This window comes from Zalophus californianus, chromosome 6, assembly GCF_009762305.2.
Source record: "Zalophus californianus isolate mZalCal1 chromosome 6, mZalCal1.pri.v2, whole genome shotgun sequence".
Taxonomy (NCBI): domain Eukaryota; kingdom Metazoa; phylum Chordata; class Mammalia; order Carnivora; family Otariidae; genus Zalophus; species Zalophus californianus.
In genome coordinates, this window is record NC_045600.1 from 93,280,117 (window position 1) to 93,293,135 (window position 13,019).

The 13,019-nt window shown below is 46.1% G+C and overlaps 1 protein-coding gene across 1 annotated transcript in view; it reads right to left on the reverse strand.

The window, feature by feature from the left end:
- The window catches only part of MYO5C (myosin VC), an 89,133-nt gene that overhangs the window by 34,511 nt on the left and 41,603 nt on the right, over window positions 1–13,019 (reverse strand). Inside the window, exons 13-22 of the mRNA XM_027572805.2 lie at window positions 12,376–12,501; window positions 10,054–10,137; window positions 8,110–8,244; window positions 7,563–7,660; window positions 6,089–6,175; window positions 5,512–5,623; window positions 4,547–4,758; window positions 2,124–2,289; window positions 1,642–1,788; window positions 26–190 (exon numbers count right to left, since the gene is read on the reverse strand). Of these exons, the coding sequence (XP_027428606.1) occupies window positions 26–190; window positions 1,642–1,788; window positions 2,124–2,289; window positions 4,547–4,758; window positions 5,512–5,623; window positions 6,089–6,175; window positions 7,563–7,660; window positions 8,110–8,244; window positions 10,054–10,137; window positions 12,376–12,501 (1,332 nt within the window). The remainder of the gene's footprint in view (window positions 1–25; window positions 191–1,641; window positions 1,789–2,123; window positions 2,290–4,546; window positions 4,759–5,511; window positions 5,624–6,088; window positions 6,176–7,562; window positions 7,661–8,109; window positions 8,245–10,053; window positions 10,138–12,375; window positions 12,502–13,019) is intronic.

The following is a 13,019-nucleotide window of genomic DNA, read 5'->3' on the forward strand; positions in this document are numbered from 1 at the left end:
TTCCATAATCACAACCAGCACAGACCTCTTCCATGGCAGCCTTGTATTTCTTCCCCTTCTCCTCATAATTGTGCCTGTGGGCAGCTGCTCTGTCCAGCTCGGATTCCAGTTTCTGAATCTTCTCCATGTCACTGGCCTGAAGAGCCGCCAGGCTGGTCAGCTTCTCCACCAGCCCATGGTTCTCTTTGTTCTAGAGGAAAAAACAGCAGATGTTTAGGGGTTTATCCAAAATAAAGAAGCTGTTCCATTTGCCTCTCACAACCTTTGACATGGCATCTAAATCTATCAGAGCTTTATCTACAATGATCCCACTTATCATTACGATGGCAGGTATGAGCATCTTCATCCCAGTGCAAATAGCAAGGCAGATCTGGTCAAACTTCCTGAGCTGATGGCACTTTTAGTGTGGGACCAGCCCAATCTCGGAGCTCTAAGACAACCCTAGTGCTATGGGATACACTGTGTCCCCTGCTGCCCCCCAAATTCACATGTTACAGTCCTAATGCTCAACACTTCAGAAAATGACTATATTTAGAGATAGGGTCTTTAAAGACAAAATTAAGGTAAAATGAGGTGATATTGGCAGGTCCTAATCCAGTATGACTGGTGTCCTTATAAGAAGAGATTAGGACACAGACACTGAGGGAAGATGGTGTGAAGAAATGGGGAGGAGACTGCCATCGGCAAGTCAAGAAGAGACAACTCAGTAGAAACCAGCTCTGCCAACACCTTGATCTTGGCCTTCTAGCCTCCAGAAGTGTGACAAAAGAAATGGCTGTTGTGTAGGCCACGTAGGCTGTGGCCGTTTGTTACAGCAGCCCTAACAAAGGAATATACCTCGCATGGAGCCCTGGCAGTGTCAGGACTCCAAGGGCCCCGCTCCCAGCTGTCATGGCAGCTCTTTGGTGCTGATCTGCACAAGCCACATAACATGAGGTCTGCTGCACAAGAGCACAATGAGGAGAAGATGCATCAAAACCTCAAGGGTTTTTTTGCACATTCATCCCTTCACTAAGGACTCCTATGGCATCGTTCATGGCTAAGTTTCAAGTTTACCCTAGGAGAAGCTCGGTGTTATTTGGGACAGGCCCAGGAGTGAGTTTTATAGATCTGGATACTGCGTATGTCACAGCCCTTCCCCACTGGCTAAGAGCATGGGAATTTTATTTCCTACCAGTGGAAATGGTATGAGGAGTCTCCCCAAAATAGGCAGGGCTGCAGTAAGACCATATAGACTTCTGGGCAAATTAGAAAGGAGCAACTCCTCTGAGCCAACACAGTCCTGAGGGAGCACGGCTTGGCATGTTGACATCTTTGTGCTGGTGAGAAAAAGGCACCCCTGCCTCAAGGCAGCCCAGCTTTGTACCAAGACACAGAGGTTGGCAAAAGCAAAGCCAGCCTGGATTTCAGCCCCACTTGCACTCTTGGGCAGCTGTTCTTGTGCAGTGTACAACCTACACAACTGCACGGAGCAGCCTTTTACAGTGTACTTCTGTTTTCTAGATCAGGTGGTCCACATAAATTATTGGAACCTCCTAACACATGGGCATAAATCTTAACAGCATTAGCTAAGGAATTGGCCCAAGACAAAATAAATCGGTTAGGAAAAGTACATATGAAAGATACATTATGAACACCTACCTGATCTTCTAGCTTTTTCTGCAAACGCTGGACCCTGTAAGTAAGCTGAATGTTGAGCACGAATCGCCGGATACTCTGGAATCTGCGTCGGGCCAGCCACGCCCGTGCATATTTCTGAAGGATCACAGCCTTGTGTTCCTCCAGCATCTTTAAAACAAGATTTTATGAAATGCAGATTGGCTCTCTACTGTTTCTCCCATCAACTCCTCCAACGTTGAGAGATGCAACTATCAAAATATTCTCGCAGTGTAAAATACAAATTTCTTGTAATCAACCTACAGAGTCCTATTACGCCTAGATCTTTGAAATGATGACCAAACCGACCTGTAGTGGACATGTATGAACAGACACTCAGATACCAGGACTCCCTGCTCTCTATGAAGGTCTTCATGCAGGAAAAAAAAAAACATCTATGACTGGTGAAAAATAACCTGAGCCCCGGGGAACCCGTGTCCTAAGAAAGCACGGGGTCTCGGCCATACCTTTCGATACCTCCTCCTTGCCAGGAGCCCTCGGGTGTAGGCCTGGATGGTGATAGTGGCCACGCGAATCAGCTGGTACAAATTACGGACGAGATACCCACGACAGTACTTCTGAATGATGATGGCTGCCCATGCTTCTTTCAAGGCTGTTGCCGTAACAGCTTTCCTTGGTTAGAAAGAATGCAGAGTGAACCTGTTATCCACAGAGCACTGACTTCTATGGGACAGTGACGAGATGGCACAGCATTGTTTTTTTTTTCCCCACTGAGGAATAGTCAAATGTTTTGCAAATCTACCCATTAAACTCTAGAACTCATTGACTCTAACGCCCGCTGGAAGTCAGTCTCATCACCTCTCCTTTCACCCTGATCTGAATGTGGACCTGCTCCAGGCCAGGGGAATGACATGGCAACTTGCACACTCTTCATATTCAGGTCGATCAATCCACCGTCACTCACATATGTGAAAACAACTGGGCTCTGGCATTTCACCTGCTCATTCAGCCTCGTGGGAAACCATGCTAGAAGCTCTAGATCAGGGATTGGCAAACTACAGCCTGGGGACCAATTCTGCAGCCTTCCGCCTGTTATTGTCCAGTGTTATGGGAATGCGGCCACACCTATTATCTGTGTATTATCCGTGGCTAATAACAGCAAAGTTGAAAAGTTGTGAGAATCTGCATGGCCCCCAAAGCCCAAATAATTGGCTCTTACAGAAAAAGCTTGTCAACTCCTGTCTAAAGGACTGGAAGCAAAGACAAGGTTCTTTTTTTTTTCTTTAAATTTTTTATTATTATGTTAATCACCATATATTACATCATTAGTTTTTGATGTAGTGTTCCAAAAGACAAGGTTCTTACCTTCAGAGTTTACAACCCCATGTAGCAGACAGATTTATAAATGGCCAGGTGGGATAAAAGGAAAACTAAAGTAACTACCAATAGATCTGTAAGAGAAATTCTGCCTGTGAGCCAGGCCTTGATGGAAAAATAGGATTTCTGGAGAAAGTGAAGGTTGGAAAAGGCATTTCAGGCTAAGGACCAGTGAACACACGGGCACCTAAGCAATGCCTGAAATATTCAGAAAAAGAATTTGTCTGGAACTGTCAGAATATAAGATACATGAAACAAATTAGTCAGTGAGGTTAGAAAAATAGAGACCATTTGTTATTTACAAAATACCGTTATTGAATATCCACGATGGTGTATGAAAGCAGGGTCCCGGATCTCCCAGAGCTTCCATTCTTGTGAATGCATCTAGGCCATGGGGGGCCTTGAAAGCCTTGTCATGACTGAGTGTAGGAAATAGGGATCACTGGAGGCATTAAGGGCAAGAGGAGGGCAGTGGCTCCCACAGACCCTGCTTCAGGAAGACAGGCAGCAGGGGGAGGCTGTGCTGTGGGACCAGGAGGCAAGCGGTGGTGGAGGCCTCATGCCGGACAGGGGCATGGGAGTGGAATGAAGGGACAGACATGAGAGGTAAGCCGGGATAAAACTGTCAGGCCACGGCGATTCCCAAACAAAAAGGGGGCCTGAGTTGGGGAAGAAAATAACCCTGGCTTTTCCTGCCCTGGAGATGGTTGCTATCACCTGACCCAGGGGCACGGGAGGGCAAGCCCAGCTGTGTATATGTGTCAGACAGTCATCTGGGGTATATTTGCCAAACTGGCAAAGCCCAGTTTGGAGCACGCAGAGATGAAGGCTGTGGTGTGCCAGTCACGTCTAGAAGCCCAGATGCTGCTGGAGGTCAGGCCTCCAGCTCAGGAAGAGGTCGGGTTCTGTGACACAGCCTGACCCTTAAACAGCTGCCTTCTCAACTCTCCTCACAGCACGCCAAGGACAGAGGCAGCGTGGACGCACACTAGCACACCCTGCTGTCCGGAAGGATGCCATCTCACTGGCCAGCCCAGCCCGGCTTCTGGGGAGCACTCAGTGAGGGGTAAGATTGGCGGAATTGCCCTCCACTCAGCCATCCCCTCGGTGGGCGCTCTGTGTTTGCTGGCAGAGCCTTGCCATGGACTCCTCGGGTACGGTCGGCCCCCCACTATCTGCGGGTAGGCTGGTCAGTGGCTACTCACGGCATTTACGCAGGGGCTGCCCCAGGACCCTGATTGCCTTTGGCATTTTCACTTCCCACAGGAAAAGGGCCCAGTCCCTCCTCTACCTGGTCTCACTTCAAAACCCTGATCAGAGCTTCGGGGTCCTAGGGGTCACCTCTGCCATGGGAACGGTAGGCAGGGTCAGCACTACCTGCCCTGAGGACATGACCTTCTCATCTCCAGGCTCACAGCCAGCTGCAGGAGGGCACCCACACACATCTGCACCCCCCAGGAGAAAGGCCGTTCCTCCTTCACAGGCCCCTCCCCACAAGGTGAGCAGTCACCTGAGCCACACCACACCCCCCGCTTCCTTGGCTCCAGGGTACCTCACAGTTTGCTGACCCCGGAAGTACTGCTGGATTGTCAGGGCAGCTTGTCTTTCTCGGAGGAACTTTTTTCTCTGGAGCCAGCCACGGATGTGCTTTTGTATCACAACACAACTCTGCCTGAGCTTATCCAGTCGGAGTTTCTCTAAATAGGCCACTTGTCCTGCTCTGAAGAAAATTTTGGTTTTACCAAACTGGTACTGATTAGAATCCTGGAAGAGAAAAATGATAGAATCAGAAATAAAATCTTTCAGAGTTTCTATAATATTTGGAAAAGATGTTTAGAGATTCAAAGATGCCAAACATTGTTATTTTGACACATATGTTCCTTGACATAAAGCAGAAAAATTCTGATCATGACCTCGAAATTTATTTTTTTGAGATGTCTGTTTAAAGCCACTGGGGGAAGAAACGGACTTGAGGTTCAGGGGTCCATCGGTGGTGTAATAGGGGTGTGTGCATGCTTGGTGATTCTCAGTTGGGCCATCGGGAAGTTTCAGCTTCCTGTGTGTGGTTTCTACAGGAGAGCAGAGCCTGGAGAGGTCTGGTTTGTCTTCACCACCCCCTTTCCTGGCCATGGTACCTCTGTCCCTACTTCCTTCCCAACACAACTCACTGCTGCAGCAATGACCCAAATCCACACGGAGTGGCCTGTCTGGGACCCTCCTGGGGTAGAGAGAGCTCAGTTGACCATGTGATATAAGCCAGGCCCATCGAGGCTCCTTAGATTGTGGGAGGACAACATAGGGTAGGAGGACTCTGAAGGGAGGCCAGGGTTCGAGTCTGAGTCCCTAATGGTGACTCCTGCCCTCAAGAGATGACGTTCCCGTGAGCGTGTCTGCTCTGACCCAGCACACAAATGCTCGGGGCATATTTTCTTCTTTGGCATTCATGACAATACAGTCCTGAGACAGGTGGGTAGGGACGGGGAGAGCTGGTCATTCCAGGAGCTGAGCAAGACTGACCTGGATGAGCCTATGTAAAACCACTTTGCACACCTCCTTTTTATCGCTGAAGGAAAGCTCCTGTTTGGTCATGAGCACACCGTAGCGACTGTAGAATTCGATGTATGTCCACCTGCAAAGTCAAAAGGGATCTAAGGAGGCATGGCAGGAGGAGGTATGGCATGTCCGGTGATCCCACTGCCGATGGGGTGGCGGTGGGGGGGTGGAGTCAGTTCTGGGATGATGGCACTGACCTTTGACCTCACGCTGAGCACACCTGCATGCCCCCCATACCGTATTTCTGCTAACACTCGGCCCCAACAATTGTGCTCTGCTCGCCCTTCGGCTCCCTCTCCCAGGAGCAGTGGGGAGGCAGCGGGCGGTTTCACTAGCCGTGGGAATGGGTGATGGGGTGGTGGCGGCCCGTCCCACACATCGCCTGTCAGTGGCCCTCCTCTGGTCTCCTCAAAGCACAGTGGGAAAAATCTTGGGGGCATCTTATGCAAGTATCTGACAAAAAGCCTGGAAGCTACTCCCTTGGTTCTCAGCAGACCTGAAGTTGGGCATTTTCCCCCCAAAACAAGGAGTGACAACGAACCTGGAAGGGTAGCTCTGCGCACTAATGCGAATTGTCTCTAAAACGCCGCAGGCTCGCAGCTGCTGAACAATCCTTTTGGAGTCAAACCTGAAAGAAGACGTGTGTTAGGAGATGGGTTTAGCCGTCGTGACCGACAAACATGCCCAAGAGCAGCGCGGCAGAGCCGCCTGGACGGTGCGCCCTGGGGAGCAGGGTCTGCCTCTGCGATCCCACACCAATCCCCACGCCAGGCACCCAGCAGCTACTCCACGGATCCCTGTCGGAGGGGAAATGAAAACAGCAGCTCCGCGAGACTTCTGGAAGCTGACTGAGGTCGCGGAGAAAGGGGCGACGGATTCTGATGGGGGAAACAGGGAGAAGGCCTCCTAAGGAAAGGGCCTTTGGTTCAGTTTTGCATGACAACCGGAGTAGAGGAAACGTTCCCGCCCACCTCGTCCAGGTGCCCATGTGATGCTAGAATTCCCCTCACGGGTCACCCTCCGGCTGAGGTCTGAGCATCTGCGGGCCCACGGACACACTCGCCACCTCCACGGCTGGTCACGCCTCTCGGACACCTCTCAGCTCTAGTCAGCTCAAAGACACTCTGCAACGTCCGCTCCTGAGCCTGGGGGGGTCCCCGGGGCACGAGAGAGCAACTCTCACGTCTCATGCTGTGTTTGAGGGCGAAACCTCTGTTCCTCTAACACCTTTCTTTCAAAAAACAAATTTTCATTTTTACTGAGGTATAAATGACAGGCAGCATCACAGGAGCTTGAGGTGTATAACATAGGGACTCCGTATTTATATATATTGTGAAATGGTCACAGTAAGTCTAGATCACACCCATCTCCATACAGAGTTACAGCAGTTTCTTTCTGTGACGAGGACTTTTAAGATCTACTCTCTTTATTTTTTTTTCAAAGATTTTATTTATCTGAGAGAGAGTTTGAGAGAGAGAGAGAGAGAGAGAGAGAGAGAGCGTGTGAGCACAAGCAGGGAGAGCGGCAGGCAGAGGGAGAGGGAGAAGCAGGCTTCCCGCGGAGCAGGGAGCCCGATGTGGGGCTCGATCCCAGGACCCTGGGATCATGACCTGAGCCGAAGGCAGACGCTTAACGACTGAGCCACCCAGGTGCCCTAAGATCTACTCTCTTGGCAACTTTCAGACACACAATATAGTATTATTAACTCTAGTCACCATGCTGTACACAAATTCTTCTTATAATCAAGGAAATGCTCTGGCTTTCTCCGTTGCATAAACTTTAGTTGTAGACTATTCTTTCAAAGCTAGCCCCTTAGCTTCATCCTGGAGGTAAGGTGGTTTAGCCTCCTTAGAGGGGTTGTGCTGGCTAACAGTATATGGAAAGGACAGAGTTGTTCTGAATCATTAAAAAAACCCAGAGACAGTAAAGTTCAAGAGAATTATAAGCAAATTCTCCAACATCGTGACAGACATGACCTCCTCAGTGTTTTCCCTCTGCTGCATAGGAACACTTACTCGAAGGGTAATTTTTCATCATTGGGCTTGATGCACCGGACATAGTGGGGTGTGGTCGCATTGAGGGTTTCCATGAGCAAGTGCAGAGAACTGCGGAACTAGGAAACAAGGTCAGAGAGTAAAGGTCACACTGAAATTTGATGCTTAAATCAAGGCCAAAAAAAAAAAAAAAAAAGGCCTAACCTTGGTAAATAAAGAAGGAGAAAAGTTAACTTCACGCATAAACATCTACTATGAAAGCTTTCAAACCATGACTGTGATTATTAGCATGTCCTATGTTCTGGACGGAATGCTACTCTATCCAATTCTCCCAAATAGCAGGGAACTTAATAAATCATGTTATTGTGTGAACACGTGGTTGGCTCAGGTGTGTGCAGCCTTGGAGGCTGAGGTATGATGATGATGAACTGTGGCTTTTCTTTGCACTTACATGTATACTAGATGTGAAGCAGCTCAGTGCCCGTGCCCAGGCCTGGAATGTGGGCCCTACCACTGCCTGGCTCCCTGTGGGGCCTGGCCCCCTCGCCCTCAGATACTTTCTGGGTACCTTGTTCCCCACTGTGGTCCGGAATTGCTTGTTGTTTGGCTTGATGACTGGCTTTGCAGATTTAACGGTGATCGCTGAACTGAAAGGGGAAGGAGGAACCGGATTTTCTTGAAAAAAGTTGGCACAGAGTTGAAACTGGAAGGAACAGAGAGGATTTCAATGTCCAAAGGTGTTCACTCTCAGTCGTCACCTGATACAAACCACATAAATGGTCACAACAAGCCCATGTAAAGTGAGGTTAGCAGTCTTGACTGATCTCTACAGCCAAATCTGAATCCCACAAGAGGACTGTCCTCCCTTGAGATGATGCATGGCTTCTTTCCAGGAATATGAGCAGAGAGGAAATCCGTGTGAATGTCTATGTGGGTATGTAGGTCTGTATGCTGTTTCTACACCTGGAATCTCCTCCCTCCTACCTCACATTCTCATCCCTGCACATCCAAACTCTAACCATTATTCAAGGTTCTGTTAAAATATTTTCTAGCTCTATCCCCTTCACTTGCTTAGATTAAGGTTAAAAAAGAAAGGTAAAAAAAATTTGTGCCCTAACTCAAATTAATTCCAATTTCTTCTAAATAAGATCATCTTCTTCTAAGATACTTACTACTTTCCACCATGCTTCAATTACTTTTTCAAGTGTCTTTTCTTCTTAGAGTGAAACTCATTTTTTTTCTTTTAAATTAGACATTGACAACCTCCTTTGGAGGAGAATCCCTGCCTGACGAATCCTTATATGCCCCTGCTGTGAAAGCAGTGGGTCTGAACTCCCCACACCTCTGAGAGCCTTTGTGCCGAGCACAGAGACCCATCTGTGCTTTCACGTGATCTGCATGCATCTTCTAGAATGGACCCCGGGGTACACTTGGGGGCAAGTAAGCAATTGGTGAATTAAATCAACTAATTTTTACAGAAGATGCAGGCCATTTCCACACTGAATTCTCTAACATGAATCAGTTTCAATAACTGAAGTTGTCATGCCTGTGACTAATTTATGATGGTTAAGGGAAGGGCTCATGCTCATTTGGGAAATTGTCAAAATACCTGAATATCAACAAAGGATTGGGGATCTTTTAAAAGAAGAAAAATAGGGCGGGAGGATGGGTTAGCCTGGTGATGGGTATTAAAGAGGGCACGTTCTGCGTGGAGCACTGGGTGTTATGCAGAAACAATGAATCATGGAACACTACATCCAAAACTAATGATGTAATGTATGGTGATTAACGTAACAATAAACAATTAAAAACATAAATATGATCTAACCAAATACTCACAAATGAAGGCTTGTGTATGGAATATTCTTATTCTCAAATGTTAATATGGAAATACTCGAAGAGGAAAAGAGAAATCCAGAAGTCATTCCTTTGGTGACCCTACTCCTCATACGGAACTGTGGATTCGAGCAGCTTGCACATTGGAGCCAGCACCCCTTTCCCCAGGTCACCCTCTCTCTGTCTTGCCCTGGTTTCCTTTGGACACTTAGCACTACCTGCCATTGCTACTTATGTGGTTAGGGTATGTCTCTCCCTTTAGAATGTGAGCTCCACAAGGTCAGGAACCCTGACTGCCTAGGCCACTGCTGTATCTGGAATCTGGGACCAGTGCTTGGCACGTGGTAGGTGCTAAATAAATCTTTGTGAGTGAATGAGTCAAATGTAAACTGTGGTCCTTTAACTGGTTATATATTAGCTATCCTTCTTCTCTGGCATCTGCACATTTGATTTCTGATTTTGTATCTAGTGGATATTTATTTGGATGCTTTCAGAAGCTTGATACATATTTTAGTCCCAATTCCAAAACAGTTATTTTTTCTATGTTTGAGCTACAGTTTGCCACTGCCAGACAGTACACACACCCACATATTTCTTATTCTTTCCTGATACACATCTAGTCCATGTCAAGTTACATAACAAATAACATTAATTACCCTCTTAGGACCTTACAAACCTTGCCCGCTCTCATGATTTCAACCAGCATGTCATAGACAGTATCTCTGTTCTTCTCAAGGAAACCTTCACATTTATATTCTACCTATGCAGAGAAAGGATTTAATTATTTCCAAAGAAACAAAAGCAGACAGCATCTAAGTACCACAGAATTTGTCTCTTTTTCTTTTTTAACAATGATTAATGAAGGGGCTAAAAAGGCAATCTTCTAAAAAGAGATTCAGTTTCTGTTTATCACAGCAAGCCATTTAAATAAAACTTTGGAAGCTGGGAATATGTCATTTGATGGAAAGAACCAGGCTCTCCCACTGCCTGGATTTCTCACTAGTCACTGATCACGCTGTAGTCACCTGTCGGTACCCTCTAGCTACAGGTGACCAGTCATTCCCTGCAATGTGTGCAGTTAATACACACAGAGGTCTAAAGAAGAACTGGCTTGAGGTTCATTCTGCCTTTGAAGCCATCAGGAGGAGGAAAAAAGCTGTGTTGTCCTTTGGGTTCAAACAGAAATATTTTCCTAAAGCAGCATTAACATGGTAGAAAGGAAAGAAAAACTTAACCATTTGACCACAAAGTTTTCAAGGGCCACCGAAACCCTCAAAGTCAGGTTAGAGTGGGTACATGTCTGCACTGCTTCAGTTTGGCTTAGAGAAACTCCATGTGGCCCTTTCTGATCCAAAGGGTCTCTTTAATCCCTCAAACCCCAGGGTGGTTGCTTAAACATTCAAACCCCAATAGTTTATGCCTCTGGGTTACATAGTTTATTATGTGATATATATTTTTCACAAATTAGAAAATATGTTTAAAATAAAATTTAATAACTGTTCAGAAACAGGCTTTGGGGAATGCTGGAATCTGGGGGCAGAGAGGGTGTTCACGGGCCCCTGAGCAAGTACTGTGGTTTGTTGCCCTAAATGAGGAAGCATCCTTGCTGGGCAGAGTTTGGGTTAAGAACCAGGAACACCGACTATGTGCAAACACTCCCTTGTGAATGAAGACCTTGGGTTGCTGCATAAATTCTTCCAGGCTGGTAGTGTGAGCCACTGGCTTAAACGGACAAAGGTATAACAATGTAATAAGACCATCTGTGGGGACAGTGTCACAGCCTCTGTTGGGAGCTCTGGGGACCTTGGGAAGATGCGCTGGCTTGCTGCATCTAAGCACAGCCATCTCATTTTCCCAAAATGATTGTATTTCCCTGGCTAACTAAACTGAGAACCTAAGCTAACCTTACAACGTGTGTGGTTTCTTCCCAGCAACTTGCAATCCACCCAAAATGCTGCTTTTAAGAGGGACTTCTTGGAAGGGCCAGGGGTGAGAGGATTAAATGTGCAGAAACCAAGTGCGATGAAGAGGGTCTCGAAGTAAATCCCATATATCTGATACCTTTTTGCCCCCGCCTTTCCCCCATGGGATCCCAGCTGTGGAATTGCAAAAGACAACCACTAGAAAATATAACCTGAGACATTATCCTTCATTTCACACGCATCTCTTCAGGAATCAAAACTGCTAGCAGGTTTTTACAGTGCTCCTCTAGCCCACAAAGTCATTACGACTTTCCGGCTCATTATCCCTTGCCTTGCCCTCCCAGTCACAATGAGCACACTGTGACCCCCAGCACTAGCACTGGTCCCACGATCCCCAGGCATTGGCCAGGCCCTAGGAGTAACAGCCAACTGGCAAATGCTCTGAGGGCAAGAGTTTCCTTCGGGAAGGAAAACAAGATGAGAACATACGTTTATGGCAAGTGGTTATGGTGATTTTTCTTTTTTTATCCTATTTTCTAAGCATTCTGTAATGTAATTTTTAAGTAACTTTTCCTTTTTATTAAAGTAATATGTTTCATAAAAAATAGATCTATAAAGAAGAAAATGAAGATCGTCTAGAAAATGCAACATCCTGAGCCAGCCTATGTTACCACTGTAATAAATATATTACAACTTAATAAAAAAGAAAAACCTCAAAAAAAGATACAGCTTTCATTATAGAAAACAATTATACTGTCTTGATTATAACAATTTCATAGAGGCAATAAACTGATAAGAGATTAATGAATTCCCAGGAAATCCAAAATCAGAAATGAGATCCACTAGCCACATGTTTATCTTTAAAGCACTATAGCTGAAACTCGTATTTTGCGACAAGAAACAAATTAAAAATTGTTAAACACAATTTTGTGATGAAGGAGACAAGCACACGTCTCCTTCATCACAGCAATGCACCAAGTGTGACTTGAATCCGGCCAGCCCCCGGCCTGCCCGCTGCATCTAGGAAACCCCTCCGGCTCCAATGCAGACAGCATCACCCGAGACTCTCATTGTACCTTGTCAGCAAAGTGCTGGATGATGAAGGATATATTTGACATTCTGGGTTTTTCAAACGAAGAGTTCTTGTTGACAAAATTATTATACAGCTTTTGAAGCCAGTTTTCATCAGTTCCATGTGGTAACTGCAAGGGAAAAGCAAACCAAATAGTAAGTAAGAAAACTAGAGCTGAGAGATGATTAGGGGCACAGAAAAGTACTAATTCTGACAAACCAAGGTGAGCGGACGTCTCAGAATGAGCTCCTTACATCTGTGGCTCCTTTTTATAAAGCAGCTCTAGGCACACATCTGTCCTTGATCCTAACAACCTTTACAGTGCCATTTATATGGACCAATAATGCACTTTTAGAAAAAAAAATGTTATAAACGAGAAGTAAAGGGACATAGCATATAACTCAAGAATGAAGAAATTTATTTTTGCAGAATTGGCAGTATTCCTATTATTTCTTCCCAAAGAAGTCTAAAGGTTCAGGAAAAAAATAGCCTAGATTTCATTACATGAATGTGACTTTTATTCTCGGTTGAATGGGAAAGACTGGCACCTAAATGTAATCCTCCCCACTTCATCCCCACCTCAGAAAAATAGCTTTTCTTTTCATTTTACAGCCTATTTAATAACCACTTCCTCAAACAAAACTAGTT